This window comes from Fusarium keratoplasticum, chromosome 7, assembly GCF_025433545.1.
Source record: "Fusarium keratoplasticum isolate Fu6.1 chromosome 7, whole genome shotgun sequence".
Taxonomy (NCBI): Eukaryota; Fungi; Ascomycota; class Sordariomycetes; order Hypocreales; family Nectriaceae; genus Fusarium; species Fusarium keratoplasticum.
In genome coordinates this window covers 1,495,651-1,511,611 of record NC_070535.1, presented here as the reverse complement: position 1 = coordinate 1,511,611, position 15,961 = coordinate 1,495,651, and the positions used below count along the sequence as shown (strand labels likewise).

General features: G+C 51.6%; 6 protein-coding genes across 6 annotated transcripts; 2 read left to right on the top strand and 4 right to left on the bottom strand.

Annotated features, from left to right (window-relative positions):
* Positions 1-6,044: 6,044 nt before the first annotated feature.
* Positions 6,045-7,436, top strand: NCS57_00964700 (SET domain-containing protein; the record flags this gene model as incomplete). Its single annotated transcript, XM_053059416.1, has 1 exon — positions 6,045-7,436. The coding sequence occupies one exon, from the start codon at positions 6,045-6,047 to the stop codon at positions 7,434-7,436; it is 1,392 nt and encodes a 463-aa protein (XP_052911487.1).
* A 1,159-nt stretch (positions 7,437-8,595) lies between these two features.
* NCS57_00964600 (NmrA domain-containing protein) lies at positions 8,596-9,516 on the bottom strand (the record flags this gene model as incomplete). The annotated part of the gene is made up of 1 exon (XM_053059415.1): positions 8,596-9,516. The coding sequence occupies one exon, from the start codon at positions 9,514-9,516 to the stop codon at positions 8,596-8,598; it is 921 nt and encodes a 306-aa protein (XP_052911486.1).
* A 1,186-nt stretch (positions 9,517-10,702) lies between these two features.
* NCS57_00964500 (uncharacterized protein) lies at positions 10,703-11,229 on the top strand (the record flags this gene model as incomplete). Its single annotated transcript, XM_053059414.1, has 2 exons — positions 10,703-10,771; positions 10,810-11,229. 2 exons carry the CDS (start codon positions 10,703-10,705, stop codon positions 11,227-11,229), a joined length of 489 nt encoding a protein of 162 aa, XP_052911485.1.
* A 451-nt stretch (positions 11,230-11,680) lies between these two features.
* Positions 11,681-12,149, bottom strand: NCS57_00964400 (uncharacterized protein; the record flags this gene model as incomplete). The annotated part of the gene is made up of 2 exons (XM_053059413.1): positions 11,681-11,987; positions 12,040-12,149. 2 exons carry the CDS (start codon positions 12,147-12,149, stop codon positions 11,681-11,683), a joined length of 417 nt encoding a protein of 138 aa, XP_052911484.1.
* A 1,392-nt stretch (positions 12,150-13,541) lies between these two features.
* On the bottom strand, positions 13,542-14,020 carry NCS57_00964300 (uncharacterized protein; the record flags this gene model as incomplete). The annotated part of the gene is made up of 2 exons (XM_053059412.1): positions 13,542-13,750; positions 13,804-14,020. The coding sequence occupies 2 exons, from the start codon at positions 14,018-14,020 to the stop codon at positions 13,542-13,544; spliced, it is 426 nt and encodes a 141-aa protein (XP_052911483.1).
* An 874-nt stretch (positions 14,021-14,894) lies between these two features.
* On the bottom strand, positions 14,895-15,304 carry NCS57_00964200 (uncharacterized protein; the record flags this gene model as incomplete). The annotated part of the gene is made up of 3 exons (XM_053059411.1): positions 15,218-15,304; positions 15,069-15,164; positions 14,895-15,014 (listed from the first exon to the last, which is right to left on the bottom strand). The coding sequence occupies exons 1-3, from the start codon at positions 15,239-15,241 to the stop codon at positions 14,895-14,897; spliced, it is 240 nt and encodes a 79-aa protein (XP_052911482.1). The 5' UTR covers positions 15,242-15,304.
* Between the last annotated feature and the right edge of the window lie 657 nt (positions 15,305-15,961).

Below are 15,961 nucleotides of genomic sequence, written 5' to 3'. Positions count from 1 at the left end.
TCGGCATTAACAGACCGTTGACGGGCATCCGCTCGCTTACAGCCGACGGCAGTCCACAGAACAAGGCATGGCTCGGGCCGGCCACTCACAAACAACCCAACGCTGCAACTGAATTGCTAGCGCCAACAACATAGCATGTTGGCAAAAGATTAAGGGTAAAAAAAGGCTGTGCAGGGAGGATTCACCTGCAGCTCCAGCTCGTAAGCGGCCCAGGCCAAGCCCTGTTCCCTCCGAGTTTAGAGCCAGTGCTTAACCTTGAGTTTGCGCACAACCAACACGCCAATCAGCTGCTGGTGATCTGTAGCAGCGTTCGTCCTGTAATGTAGCGGGTGCAGGATGCTCTGTGTAACTAATCCTCAGCTGCTGTGCAGGCGGCACTTTCTCATCCCATAGCTATTGATAGGATGCCGGTTGGTTCAGGCCGTTAATCCCTCATCATGCCGGCGACAGGGTTGGAGCTGGAGAACGAAGCATGGGGGCGGAGCCACTCGCGATATGTTTCCTCGAGTCGTGAACGGGAGGCTATATAGTAGCTATGGTCTCGCAGCCTTTCAGCAAATCATCACCGCGATTCCCTCCCCTGTGAGACGTCATTCTTTTCTTCGCCTACCATCATGGTGGCACTTCGTTTTCTGCCGCTGGCCCTGGCGCTCGGCCTTGCAAACGCAGCTGTTTGCCGGCCTAATAAGCCTTCCACTACGCTCCCTGAAGCCCAGACCACTGGCCCGTATGGCCCGCCCGATGGCTGCAAGTACGGTTATGTGAACCAGTATGGTGTTTGCATCACAACCGCTGCACCTGAAGAGTCAACTGTGAGTTGTCCTTTCATCATGTTCTCTTAGTTGATATCACCCAATCGAGTGTGTCAAGACTAGGTGTTGCACTATATGCCAAATCCATTGCGCCAATCGAGTCATAGGCTGACCTACCCATCCTAGACTGCTACCTCGAACCAGTCCACTGATGTGCCTGGCCAAGGTACCAGTGCTGGCACCCCTGGAGACCACACAACCGACGAGGCTGGCAACACTATCTCAGTGACGACTGACGGGGCCGGCAACACGATCCCCGTCCACACAGATGCTACTGGACGTCCCGTCACTACAGATGAAGCCGGAAACACTATTCCCGTCAACACCGATGCCACCGGAGCTCCTATCACCACAGACGAGGCTGGAAACACTGTACCCGTCACCGATGCTACCGGTCGACCCGTTACTACAGATGAGGCTGGTAACACGATTCCTGTTACTACTGACGACGCCGGCAACACGGTTCCTGCTGTGACCACCGATGAAGCTGGCAACACTATCCCCGTCACTGATGCCACTGGACGTCCTGTTACCACCGATGAGGCTGGAAACACCATCCCGGTAACCACTGATGAAGCTGGTAACACTGTTCCCGCTGTTACGACCGACGAGGCTGGAAATACCATACCTGTCACCGACGCTAGTGGTGTCCCTGTCACTACTGATGAAGCTGGCAACACTCTTCCTGTCACTGATGAGCCCGGAACTCCCATTTCGACTGACACTGCCGGCAACCCTATCCCTGTCACTACCGATGAGGCGGGCAACACCATCCCAGTCACGACTGACGAAGCCGGCAACACTGTCCCTGCCAACACCGAGAGTGGCAACACTGCTGTCACGACAGATGAGGCTGGAAACACTATCCCTGTTACCGATGGTACTGGGGTGCCGGTCACCACTGATGAAGCGGGCAACACCATCCCCGTGACCACGGATGAGGCTGGAAATACCGTTCCAGTGACTACCGACGAGGCCGGGAACACCATCCCGATCCCGACCGATGCCAACACCCGCCCTGTGACCACTGATGAAGCTGGAAACACGATCCCAGTTACAACAGACGAAGCGGGTAACACGGTCCCAGTGACGACCGATGAGGCAGGCAATACGATCCCGGTCCCGACCAACAGCAACACTCTTCCCGTCACCACGGATGAAGCTGGCAATACTGTTCCTGTCACTACAGATGAAGCCGGGAACACGGTGCCTGTTACTACTAACGAGGCCGGAAACACAATCCCAGTTACCACGGATGAAGCTGGCAATACTATTCCAGTTACGACAGATGAGGCTGGAAACACCATCCCCGTTACTACAGACGAGGCAGGCAACACTGTCCCAGTCACCACCGATGAAGCCGGCAATACGGTTACCGCCACTACGGATGAGGCCGGCAACACTATTCCTGTCACGACAGACGAAGCCGGAAACACTGTTCCTGTCACTACCGACGAGGCTGGAAACACGGTGACCGTCACTACTGATGAGAACGGCAACACCATTCCCCTCACTACCAGTGGCTCCGCTGCTACAGAGACTACCGCATCTGGGGAATCATCCGAGTCCAGCGGTGCTTCCGAGCCTACTGGTGAACCCACATCCAACATCCCAGGAGAGGCTACCACCGAGCCTACTGGAGCGCCCACCACCGCCAGTCCAGGAGACCAGACCACTGAGCCTCCTGGCGCACCTTCTACCAACCCAAATGAAGGTCCTACTACCCAGCCGCCGGAGGGTACAACGACGGATATCCCGACGTTTACCACGTTGCCTCCTGGAGCCACCCTCTCCCCTGTCGATACTACATTCACCACCCCTATTATGATCACTACCACGTCTCCTGGAAGTGACCACGAGACTGTTGTTCCAAGTAGGTCTCACTGCCCATTTATCGATTCATGACTAACTAAGATAAACAGTCATCATCCCCACTGGAGGACCTCCTGAGGTCTGCTGGGGCTGCCCTCCCAATGTCAAGATCGATACCCCTGAATTCTGTGTCGAGATCTTTGGAGCCAAGATTGGAGACTGCTCTGATGATAACAACGACGATGACGACGACGACGATTCCAGCTCAACTGACGAGGTTTCATCTTGCACCACCTCGGTCGTCGCTACATATGAGAGTGTCTTTTGCTCTGTCACAGGTCGGTAGAGGAGATGGCAATCACAGCCTTCTATTCAACAAGCGAAAACTGACTCTCAACAGGAACCGGCACCGACCCTGCCACCGGATGCTCCACCACTGCTTGGACAACCATCACGGGCTGCAGTGTCACCAACTCAGCAACCACAACCACCACGACGGCTACTGAGGATGAGGACACGCAACCGACTTGTGGGCCCGAGATATGCGGGGCAGCAGCGTGTGCCTCGCTCCCTCAGAAGAGGTCCTTGGATCAAGAGTTTGTCTCTAACCTGACCAAGCGCGGAGACCCAAGCAAGGGAGAATGGATCGAACCCAGCGACTTTCAGGGTAGCTTACCGGAGAGGCAGAAGCAGCTTGTTATCACCATGGTCCGCGATGCGTACCAGAACCGCTTCAACCCTGGCACATTCACGCCTGAACTCGTCTGGTTCCCCCTCGATCCACCTGACGCCACCACGTCCAACTACATCCTGTTCGGGAGCAGGACAGCCAGTCTTGCTGTCCAAGGTCTGTGGGGATGTACAGCCATCGTCGTGGTATCAGAACGTGGTGCATGGGCCAGTCATATCTGGGAGAATACATTCAACGACCACCAGTCCTATCTCAACGGCGCGTTGCCCAGCCTCCATTTTGGCCACGGGAGAGGCGACCTGTACCACCCGTTTGCGCTTGCTGAAATGATAGCGAGTCCCCATAACGGCGATGAGGGTGTCGTGTTTGGAGATAAGGACGAGGGTGCGGTGGAGGTGGGCACTCATGTCTATATCATGGCCCCTTATTCCCGGCCATGGCCTCGATTCGATGTCACCTTCCACCCCTACTTTACGGATCTACAGTTGGAAAACAACAAGTTCGACCCTAGGCCAGACAGGGGCCTCTATTACGGTGCTCTCATCGATCTACTCAAGAATGACATCAGAACGATCTTGGGCCAGGATGTTCCCATCGAGACGATCCCCTACGCGCCGATGGTACTTAATAATGCGCTCGAGGAGCAACGTCAAAGGGGATTACTGCCCTTGGAGGAGCAGATCGACATGCTTGGTGACGTTGACCAGACAACTGCTCGCGGAAAGGCCCTGATCCAATACCACCCGGCAAAGACATGTAGAGGATGGGCCGAATGGCGAGCTTGGTTCGAAGGTGGTCCCATTGATGGCCGAAAGGACAAATGGGGCCCCGCGACTTCGCAGCTTCTGGCCCCAGAAGGGAACCAGAAGAGAGAGGAGTGTCCCCTGGACAACCCTGACCGTGAGGACACGACTTCATCCGAGACATCAGCTTCAGAGACCTCCACCGAGACGTCGTCGGCCTCCGAGACAGCCTCTGGAGACCTTACCTTGCCTCCCCTCCCTACCCTCACTGGCATCTTCAACTGCATATCCAGCACCGAGATCCCCCAGTGTCTGGGCGGCTTGTGTGTGACGTCGACTTCCTGCATCAGTTTCGGACAGGCCACGGCCACGGCCACTACGACGACCGAGGAATTGCCCGCGGCTACCACAGAAGGAGCTTCCTGTATGGAGGACAGCGATTGCGATATCAAGTGTGAGAATGGCAACGACCCTGTCTGCCTCAAGTTGAACCCCTTAACTGTCGCTGGAGTTTGCTCGTGCCTCGAAGTCACCAAGCCGACCAATACAGACCCTGCCGAGACCTGTGCCACCGTTGTGCCCACCCTCAAGGCCGGAGAAGGGGATGATGAAGACTGCCGCTGCTCCTACGAGGCTGACGGTGACGATTCCGATAAAGTCTCATTCCCCACCAAGGTTCAAGACGATGCTATCGAGCACTTCTGTAACGGAGACCGCATTGAAGGAGCTGAGAGAGCCGAGTTCCCCATCGATGATGAAGGTATCACAATCTATATGGAGGTGACACGCGCAAATGTCGATCAAGAGGGCTGTGACAATGGCCCTAACCCCTTCTACCTGGACGACTACTGCCGCGACGCTCTGAAGGTCCTTACTAGCTGTGATGTGCTCAGTAACAAGGACAGGAGCAGAGGTGGTCACTACATTGACAACGGCGAGTATGGCTGCGTTGACTGGAAGCTCTGGGCTGAAAAGGGAACTGCTGGTAACCCCGATGACGACGACGACGGTGGTTCTTCGCAACCCACTTGCCCCAACGATCCTCCCAAGCTTGAGGACGGGGAGGGAGATGACAAGGATTGCCGCTGTTACTACGACCCCGAAGATGCCGAAACGGACATCGTGAAGTTTCCCAGAAGCGAACAGGACAAGGTCATCGAGGGCATGTGTCAGTACTGGCCCGTCGATCCCAACAACTCCGAGGCGCGCGTCTACAGTCTCCTCGACTACGACGTCGAGGTGACATATAGGGTCAGTCGTGTCAACATCAACCAAGACGGCTGCAAGGACGAGACAACCATGGACCCTTCCCAGTGGCACGAGTACTGCACAAAGGCCCTGGGCACACTCGCCAGCTGCGACGTGGTTGGTAATGGTGAGACTCTGGGTGGCAAGTACATTGACAATAGCGAGTACGGCTGCATTGAGTGGGAGTTTTATGCGTACAAGTCTAGCTGAAGGGGTGGGATGTAAATTTTTACGTGTACATATTACTTGCCAAACGGTTGAATTCGTTCTTCTTGACGCTCACTGGCTTGAGCTGCACGCCCGCTAGAGGCAGTGTTGGCTCATTAAATAGCATGCCATTAGATATATAGACAAATATTTATGTTTGACGACCAAAAAGGCTGTGCTTAGAGATTTCTACCCAAGCACCGCGCCTGTGTCTACTTAGGTAGTGAAGAACAAAGGATTGCTGTTTTAAGATTGGGGTTTGATCCCGGGCTGTACTACCATGTTCCTCATTATTGTGACCGATACTCTGTTTAGAGTCGATATACTGCTCAGTATAGAACAAAGAATTTGCGTGAGGACAACAACCAAAATACCTGCTCGGTTCTCCTGTACCTACTGCATAAGAATGAAGAATCAACCACACCTTCCTACCGTCGTAGATCTCCGTTGAAAGTAAACTCTTCTCATCAACTCCACCAACCTGACCAAGGAAACTGCTTACTCGATAATTCTTCCGGACAGCGCACAAAAATGGAAGAACTGCTTTATGATAACCCTGTGTACGAGATTAGGCTCGTGCCCGGCAAGGGCTATGGCATCGTCGCAGCCAGCAAGATCCCCAAAGGCACCCGTATTCTCTCTGAGGCGCCAATTGTCCGGCTGCCCCGAGAAGCTGTCTCTGTCGATCAACCTCAGGCCACCAAATATCAACTTTGGGTGTCGATTGCTGCCAAGCTTGCCGCCTATCCCCCAGTCTATAAAAGGGCTTATCTCGAGTTGTGGGACTCGTATCCAGAAGAAAGTGACGAGGTTGGCATTGCTTTGACGAATGCTCTTCCTTTGGGCCCGAGCTCATCTACATGCGGCGTCTTCTTGCGGGCATCTCGGTTCAATCATAGCTGCCACCCAAACGCGCAGGAGACCTGGAACGATTCGATCAAAAAACTAAATTTCCACGCATGTTGGGACATTGAAGAAGGAGAAGAGATCACCATAAGCTACTTGAAGAAACGGGCATGCTACAAGACCAGACAGGCCTCCCTTCAGGCTAACTGTCGCTTTCAATGTCTATGCTCTCTCTGCTCCCTGCCCGTCACCAAGCGGAAGTTGAGTGACACTAGACTGGAGGAGATTCAGAGGCTCAAGAATGAAGTCACCAGTACGATGGCTCATCTTTTGAACCCCCTTGACAACCTCCACAAGGTGCATAAAATGTTGACTCTCATGATCAATGAGGGCATTCGCGATGTAAGCATTCCCAGGGCCTACTACGACGCCTTTTTGACTGCCATATCTCATGGAGATCAGGCCAGGGCCAAGGTATTTGCTGACAGAGCACTGCACAGCCGAAGAACTGTTGAAGGAAACGACAGTGCGATGGTTAAGAAGCTGGAGCAGTTGTCCCACCACCCCTATACACACCAGGATTATAAACAGACTGAAAAGTGGAAGACTAATATCGAAGACGCCCCAAGAGGATTTCCGACCCCCGACTTTGAGATTTGGCTGTGGCGAAGGGACAAACCTCGTGAGTTGCAGTTCGCTGACCTGCGGTGCACACCAACCTTTCCCTGCTTCAACGATCTTCCTGGAGAGCACGAAGCTAACACTGAGTTCTTTGAGGCTACAGATGCGTTCAACTGCCAACCAAAGAAGTATTGGGCTCTCCTGGCCGACATTCTGCACGTGGACGAGGGTGACGGCGGCGACCTGAAAGTTACTGTCGAGGACAAGAACTGGAAAAAGGTGCCAGTTTTGCTCCGTACGTCGGAATTTGGCGACACGTTTGACCGCTCGATGGTAAAGCGAGGGCATACTATTTTGATTCTTTTCCCCGTGAAGGACGAAAGCATGGACGGGCTACCTGGGATTGTAGTTGACAAGCTCGACGCTTTGAAGGTACTTCTGCATTCCAACCCCTGATGAACCTTTCTCATGATTATGCTAACGTAAATTTGGAACAGATACTACCTATAGAACTTGAGGAGTTACTCTATTTGAGTGACAGAGTGCGGTTCTATACATCCCATGTTGAGGGGAAGAGACGCTGCCATGGCTGCAGCAAGGAATCAGACGCACTACGGGTATGCAAGGGATGTCGCTGCTTCCGGTACTGTGGTGAGGTACGAGACACCATATCTAAAAGAAATGACGAGGATTTGCTAACTGTTCGATAGTCCTGCCAAAGAAGAGAGCATGAGCCAGATTGCAAGCTTCTCCGCCAGGCCAACTTTCGTGGACTGTTTCGCCTACAGCATAGCCTTGAAAACTACTCAAGATTGGCCCCTGGAGAGCCCAATAGGGAATGCGTAGTGTCATGAGACTATCCTGGGGGAAGGCGGTGGCCAGAATGAGGAGGAGAAGGACAGAGGTAGCTGATGAACGAAGAAGACAACGACAAAGTTGAAACTCCTTACGGTGCATGGTGCCTGAACACTTTTCTAGTTAATTATATTTCCTGCAACTTCTATAATAGCCTCTCCATTCTGCACACTTCGCAAGACAGATGACCTGAGAATTTTTCTAACGTGTTCAAACGAGTTCAACCATGACATCTCCTGCTTGTGATATGGAATTGCAACGCTTACAGCAGCTGGAAAAGGCAATTTCCCCGCCCTCACCGAGAGGAAAGCCCTCTTCACACATGTCGACTCTTTCAAACTCACTGCTATTTTGGGTGAGGAATCTCAACTTCAGGGGGCCTAAGGAGAGGAATGTCACTCCACCGGCAAGAGCATTGTTGACTACTGCGCCAGATGATAGCCAGCATGAAGAAGACAAAAGAGCGTCAAGCGAGATAGTATGGGTATTGAATGAAGTCTTTTGGGGTTTCTCTGTTGATGAACTCTTCGCCTGGGGGCAATATTTGACCGGGAGCTGTGTTCGAAGTGTTGGGCCTAGCATGGTTTTTAAGAAAGTTCTTCCCGGCAAAAAGAGTGAATTAGGATAGTTGTGGATAACCTCATATTAAATAATGATTACAGGGCACATCACCGCCAGTCATGCAACATGTAGCTAGGTAGTGTGTATACCACAACTTAAGATCAAGACCAGGGTCGCTCGTCCCCCTCCAGAACGTACCCTAGGCGGGAATACACTCGAGGAGCCGAGCCTTATCCCTCTGCAAAGCCTCCTCCAAGGTAGTGAATGTAATACCAAACTTGACCTCCGCTTCCTTCGCTTCCGCTGCAGCAGGGCTAAAGTCCCTGATGTTGGCCCAAAGATTGAACTTTTGAGCCGGGACTGCAGCCTTTGCCACTTCAACCTCTTCCGGAGTGCGCCTCCTTGAAATAACCTCCCTTCCAGTGATCCTAATCAGGATCTTGCGCGTCTCCTCTAGAGTCAGGTTGCTCTTGCCGAGCTGAATCGCCTGGCCGTTGAACTTTTCAGGGTTCTGGAAGGCAGCCGTGGCGTATTTGCCAATGTCGTTGGCATCGGTGTAAATCATGGTCGCGTTGTCGTTGTAGGCGTGGTCAAGTTCCCCCTTGGCTGGTAGCGCAGGAAAGTTGCCATAGACGTTGGGCAGAAGGAAGTCAAAGTGAATGAAACCCGGGCGAATAATAGTGTAGTATTTGAAGCCGGCGTTGCGGACAACCTCTTCGACCTCGTGCTTGGACTGATAGTAAGAGCGGATGCCAATTTCATCGGATTCCTTGTCGTCCCAAACCTCCTTATCCCCGGTCAAGAAAGAGGTCGATGCGACGACGGTCTCAACGCCTGCCTTTTTGCATGCTTCGGTGATGGTCTTGGCTTGCTGAGTCTCCAGACCAGGAATAGGGAAAGTGTTTAGGAAAGCTCCCTTGCAACCCTGTGCAGCCCGAAAGACAGCTTCAAGGTCGGTGCTTTCTCCCTTGAAGATCTTGACTTCAGGGCGCTGAAGAACCGTAGGAAGCTTGTCGGGGTTTCGCACGACGGCGTGGATTTTGGCACCAGTTGCGAGAAGGTGCTCAGTAATGTATTGGCTCTGCTTGCCAGTCGCCTGAGTGATGAGATAGGTCGCCATGGTGAAGTTTGAGTTGAATGTGTAAGACTGAAGGGGGAGGTTTGTGTTACGATCTTGTCTGTTGTTGGATGCTGAATGTTGTTATTAAATCTTGAACAACAATTCAGGGCACTCTCTATATATGAATCTTGATATTGCCAAGCCCACGGCGCTCCACGGCGATGTCCACTATGCTGACGGACTTAAGGCTACATCTCGGACGTCGCAACGCTGTGCGGGATAAGCCACGCAGCTCGGCCGGTGGGAGTGGCTGATGAGTGCGTCAGCTTGCGCAATAATGGGCCAATCGCGTTCAAGTCCGAGGATTGCTTTGTCAAGGCTCTGTTATTCATCCGTCTCTTGTTGCCTAATGCCGATCGTAGATTACAAACGATGTTCGCGCGCGGGTCGGACATTTTGGAAGTGCGAGGACAAGCCTGGGCGGCTGACAATAGTCTGAGGCCGCGTTGCAAACGAAGACTCCGACGAACAAGATGTGGACAAAGATTGAACCTTTATTAAAATGGCATCAGTGAAAGACATTTTTTCTTGATTTCAGGCTGCTGCGCGGACTGCACCGTCGGGGCTGAAGCTCCTCTTCTTGGTGATGCCGTGACTGAGGTGACTCAGAAGTGATGGTGAATGTAAAATTCCATGGCGATCTTTGATATGATTGGTCTGAACAATAGTCATTTAATGTAAACAAAGAATAGAGCGGTTAATTACTAGCTCAACCTTGCTGTTCACTTAACTGAACAGAGTTAACTTCTAACTGAGTTCAACCAATCCATCGCCTTGTCCTCGTGAACACTACTGGAAGCCCAATTAGCTTCTTCATATGAATGAGTATAAAGACCCAGCACGGTGTGGATTGTGAGAAATTAGACTCTTCACACGAAAAACACTCTGCCTCCTCGATCCACGCTGGACTGCACTCTTTGCCCAATCACTTTGTTAAACAACAACACTACGGACCCAACAGAGAAAATGCTGCCCACTCTCATCTCTGCAAGATTCTGGTATCAGCTCCGAAACACCATTTGGAAGGATCCCTCAGCACTGTGCCGTCTCGACATTAGATGCGTAGCGTGCAAACAACACATGACTGTCGGTATAGATGATCGACCCATGCAAGAGTCTCATGGCATATATATTCTACCTTGCGGACATATGGTCGGTTACTGTTGCCTCAAAGATCGCTTTCGCCATGGCCAATACAGCTGCCCATCATGCCAAGGCCCTCTCCAGCATCCCCGATGTGGCGATCCCTGCTATGGTATGCCCATGCCTTCCAACCCTGACGAGTTCAATCAGATTCCGCCTACAACTCCTGAATGCGGTGGCATCCTAGCAGTTGAGTGCAATAACTGCGCGGTAAAGGCCTTTACTGGTGGCCTCACTGACATCTACAACTGCTTGGACGTAGGCCCGAGGCCACTGCCCAACCACCAGTTCTATGCCTTTTCAGCCACCCTCAACGGTCGCAGTTACTTATTCCTTCCCGAGGGGACTGTGTACCTTAGGCCGCTTGAGATTCCGGTAAACATGAGAGAAATCGTCAGGGAAGCCAAGGGGCAGTTTCTTGACCAGTGGAAGGGCGTGTGGCGCACTTGGAAAGTCGGTGAGTTCGAGGTTCGGTTCGGCCTCTATGAGAATACTGAATACGATTCCACCAAGTCAAAGATCAGGAGGTCGGTTAAGAAGTTTCAGAGGATTCTTAACCACAAGTTTTGAATGAGCAGGCACAGAGTTGGATAGATGGATATGTTTTGACGAGACGGGCTAGGATGACACCCGTTGTCAATAATGTCTCTTCGTTCAACTTCTGGGAGGGGTTCGGTTGATAGTGTAGAAACTAGTTGTCCACGAGGAGCCTGGGAATGCTTCTTTGTTAACTTGGTATCCCACTCATCGAGGCCTTTTCTCTCCTTTTTAAATACAATATTTTCTTCTACTTGTGGTGCCACTTAGTGGCCATTTGTCATTCGAACCGCCATCCTGCCATGGTGATAAGAATCGGTAGCGTGTTGTTGAAGTGTACACTAATGGCTCACAATTGGTTGGTCTCCGAATGGATATTTGTGTCTAATGTTTGTTTATTGCTCATAATAACTCTAATAAAACCATCTTTCGTTTATCCACAGATCCATCCGATATCGTACATGCTCTCTATCGCTCCCTGCCTTTAGTTCAGATCAAAGTTCTTGGGACCCTTGTAGGTCTGAACCATAGCATTGGGCTCCTTGGATGTGTCGATCTGCTTGTTGGGAATAAAGTGCTCGCCGGTCTGGTTGCTGGAAGGAGTGACGGGCTGTGACACGGTGAGGGTGAGACCCCTTCTGCTTCGGACAACGTTGAACGTCCGCGAGGACTCCTTGCACTCGCCGTCCTCGACGTCGGGGAGATTGCCGCCGTTGGTGGCGCCGAGCATGATGCTGCACTGCACGGGTGTCTTTTCCATGGTGCCGGGTTGAATCACACCAAAGGAGTAGCTGACGGTCACATTAGTGTGAGTGTTGCGTCCTGGAGTGGGAGTCAACTTACCTGCACTGAGTGCTGTGTGGGATGCAGCCGGCATAGAAGTCGGAGACGGTGAAGACCGGGCTTGCTGAAACAGCAGCGGCGGAGAGAATGGCGGCGGTGAAGAACTTCATTGGATTGGGAGTAAGGAATATGTTTTGGTGGTTTGTTCAATGATCTGTGCTTGAGGCTTGATGGGTTAAAGATTTGGAGCAGACGGAACTCGGACTTTATAAGAATTGCAAAAGGGAGCTCGTATTTCTTTCTTCATGCCTCATCTCGCCTGTATAAGTCGCCTCGTTTGTCGATCACCACCAAAGTGGACCTAATATGGGGAAGATGCAACGTCACCATCCCCAGTTTCTCCTCGTATTCCAGATGCCGCGATGGGTCTGGTCTGAAACCTCGAGCTTCCGCCGGCAATGACATCACGCCCTTGCATTGAGGCGATCAATTGGCACGCGCATGACGTCCATCAATGCCGTTTCAGCTGGTAGTGCTACTTTGCAAGTGGTTCGCTTAGCGCTGGGACGCCGATATTCCGAAAATATCGTCCGAGAGGCCAATTTACGTGGTTTATTCTCTGTCTGGGAGTTATTATCGAGCTGTGATCTACATGTAACGCTGTCCACATGCCACAGACGAAGCTGCGGAACCATTCCATCTTGTGTTGCCTCTTGACGACACCGACAGCTAGATACGACTCCCTTTCATCGCGGCTCTTGCTGCATGGCGATTATGGGGCAGAGCCATATAAAGTTCCGCAGCCCGGCTGTCCATGAACGCTGCGTCATCTTGCAACAACCATACTGCGCTGGAGAAATAGGACCTGGACTGGGCATTCGCAAAACAAGATAGTAGCCCGTGAGTCTTATGCAGAAAGGATGTGAACATTCGGCCTAGAATCTAGTCGTCTGCGATAGACCCTAGCTACAATAGAGATTGCAGACACCTATAAGCGTTTCAGAGTTCAGATGAAGGCTCGCCAGGGACAGACTTGCCGAACCATCTCTGTTAGACTGCTTTGTACCCCTGAGGCACCCCCACCCACCTTACTATTGGAGTGCTTTGGGCGTTTCACTTATAACCCCATTGTATTGTGACAAATTCCATTGACCACCAAAGTCAGGATATTATGGTAGCGGTGAGACGTGGGGATGGCGTGCTTGGTCGTGGGGGTCTGTCGACAAAACTCGTGACAATGAAAGGCTGAGAATATTCTTGTATCAGACAGTTCTTTCTTACACATTCCTTTGAATGGTGTTTTTCTTTCTTTCTCAGATGACGAGCTTTGAAAGGAAAATGGAGCATGTTCCGATGCCAACCGATTTGGAGTTCACCGAGAAGACTGGCGTCTAGCCAAGGCGGCTACCAGCGTTCAATAATCGACACAAATAACACGGCTATAAAAGCGGAAAAGATAGGACAGAATTAATTCAAGAGTCTATCCAACCTCTAGATGCAAGCTGTCTACCTCGGCAATCTTATTCCAACCATTCCATCCTCCTACAATCATATCACGGCCTTCAAGCGTTGTTGATGCACCAGTAGATGCTGTACACATTCCATCCATCCACAGTGTACAGAAGATAGGCGGGCGATCCGGGGTTGGTAGTCTTGTAGCAGTTGAAGTTGTGGAAGCCATTGGTTCCCGTTCCGGTCCAAGCGTTGCCTCTCTTGCCAGCGGCGTCGGCAAAGATGTTGGATGTGAAGGTGACGCCAGTGCCGAAGGTTCCTTTCAGAGTTAGTTACTGTTTCGCTTGTAGAGAATATGATGAAGTGCCTTACCCTTGACGGGTTGTCCCTCCCAGTGGATGTTGCCTCCGTGGGTGACGTCGGTGTAGTCGTCGGGTCGAGCTTTGTTTGCGGCGGTGTGGCCTTCGCCGTAGTAGGCCATGCCGCTGGAGTACTCGTTGCCTCGCTGGGAGTTCACGAGGTAGACATACTCAAGAGCGGTGGCGGACTGAGCACCGAAGAGGAGGGCGGCGATGGAAGTGAACTTCATTTTGGCTGAGGTAGAATAGTTGGAGTAGATGAGAGAGGTGCTTGTGTGTTGGCTGAGTCTTGGAGTTGTAAGTCTTGAGGAGGTTCACGACATGTAGTATTTTTATAATTCAGCCCTGTCTATGGCAATCAAGTGCCGAGGACCACTTACACGAAGAGTCGGGGCTGAATCTTGGCTCCCGTCTCGGCACGCTTGTCTGACATAAGCCACCTCTCACGTCAGATTCTAGAAGTTGTATGCAGGAGAAAATGCATTGAAATGCAAGCATCTGAGCTATTATTCGTCAATTTTAGATCTCAAATTTCCACAATCAAAGGTCCCTGAAGCAGGTGGCCTCGAAGTCGACCCCCCGGCTTACGATATGCTCGGCCCGTCCATCAGCTGTCCATACAGCGCTCTTTGTCCGGCGGCCGACTCCTCCACTCAGACCCATCTGGGGGAGAGCTGAATGCTGGGCAATCTATCAGCTGCCTTTTCCGGCCTGTGAGAGGCTGGGGTGGATGTGTTGGCTTGTATCCTCTATTTGTAGATGAGTCTTTGTCAACCAGTCATACGACCTGGTGCAACTTGGATAGCCCCCTGAAGAAATGACTGCGTGATCGGGGCACAGATACATCACGCTCCCGACTATTGACAGTGATTCTCTTTGCTCGACTCTGGCTACACCGCTTCTTCGAGCAGCATTCACAATGGCACCCTTTCCTTTCTTACATGCATCTAAGAACGCGCGCTTTATTGTAAAAATGACAGGCTAGACTCAAGGAAAAATCCCCAAGTAGATACAACATGACCACCCACGCAAAAAAACCGTTGTCTGCTGGGGGTTCGCCGTCGCCGGCTCAGCTAGTAGTCTACCATACTCCCTGGTCAAAATCTAGGGAAAGTCGTTGGGCCAGCACTTCTCCTTGGGCCAGAGCTTCTGATCATGAGTCTCGGCGTGCACCTCAAGCTGGAGCTTGTTGGTGTTGACGATCTCTTTCCGGCAGTTTTGGCACTACAGGCCCAACGCGTTAGTGCTATAAAATGATAGAGCAGAGGATCAACTCACGATTGATGTGGGCTTGGGGGGCTTGACAGGAAGTCCGTTTCGCTTGACGGGAGCTCGAGTTCCGGCAGCGTCGGCCTTCTTGTGCTCCTTGTTTCTCTACGGCTAGAGTAAGCGGGTTATCACCAACAAGCAAATATTACTAAACGTACTCGGTCCTTCTTAGAGATAGGCATGGTGAGAATCTGCAGTGGATAGGTGGAGAAATGAAGGTTGAAAGGTCTTGATGGAAATAATGTCACGGCGCTATTTGAAGAAGGGAAGAAAAAATTCTCCTTGTGGGGGGAAAAACGTTTTTCTTTTTTAGTGGGCTTGAACAAATGCTCTTAAGCCATCTAAGCTTGTAAGACTCTCGGCGCTGATGTCTGTATCGGATTTAACGCCAGTCTTATCGGTCTAGACTCAAAGCGCCTGATTAAAGCTCAGACCTGGTTTGAAGCGCGAGACGGGAGGTAAAACAGGTGACAGTTAGTATCACCATCAGTAATGATATTTGTCAAGCTCGAGAACTCCTTGCGACTCTCGATCCGCTATAGTTTAGCAAGTATTCAATAGTAAGGGGACTGAGCGAGTCTCGCTGGCCAGGGGTGGGCACGTAAAGGTGCGATGAGCTCGTGGTTTGAGTATACATACTCTAGTCTAGATCCCTCTATCCGCCTACCATTTTACTAGTTAGCATACTTGTCAAACTGTAGCATTCTTGTTTCAGCAGCTGTGTTGAACACACGTCGAGACCTCGGATGTGGCGCGAGACGTCAGCCAGTCAATTCTCTTTGAGATGACTGTAGCTCTTTGCAGACTCGCCCCTCTCAGTGCTGGATAGCTTTGACCTTTAACTGCTTTCTTGTGCCATTTCGAATGCGATACTGTTGTATTTAGTTGGCTTGTTGGGAGGG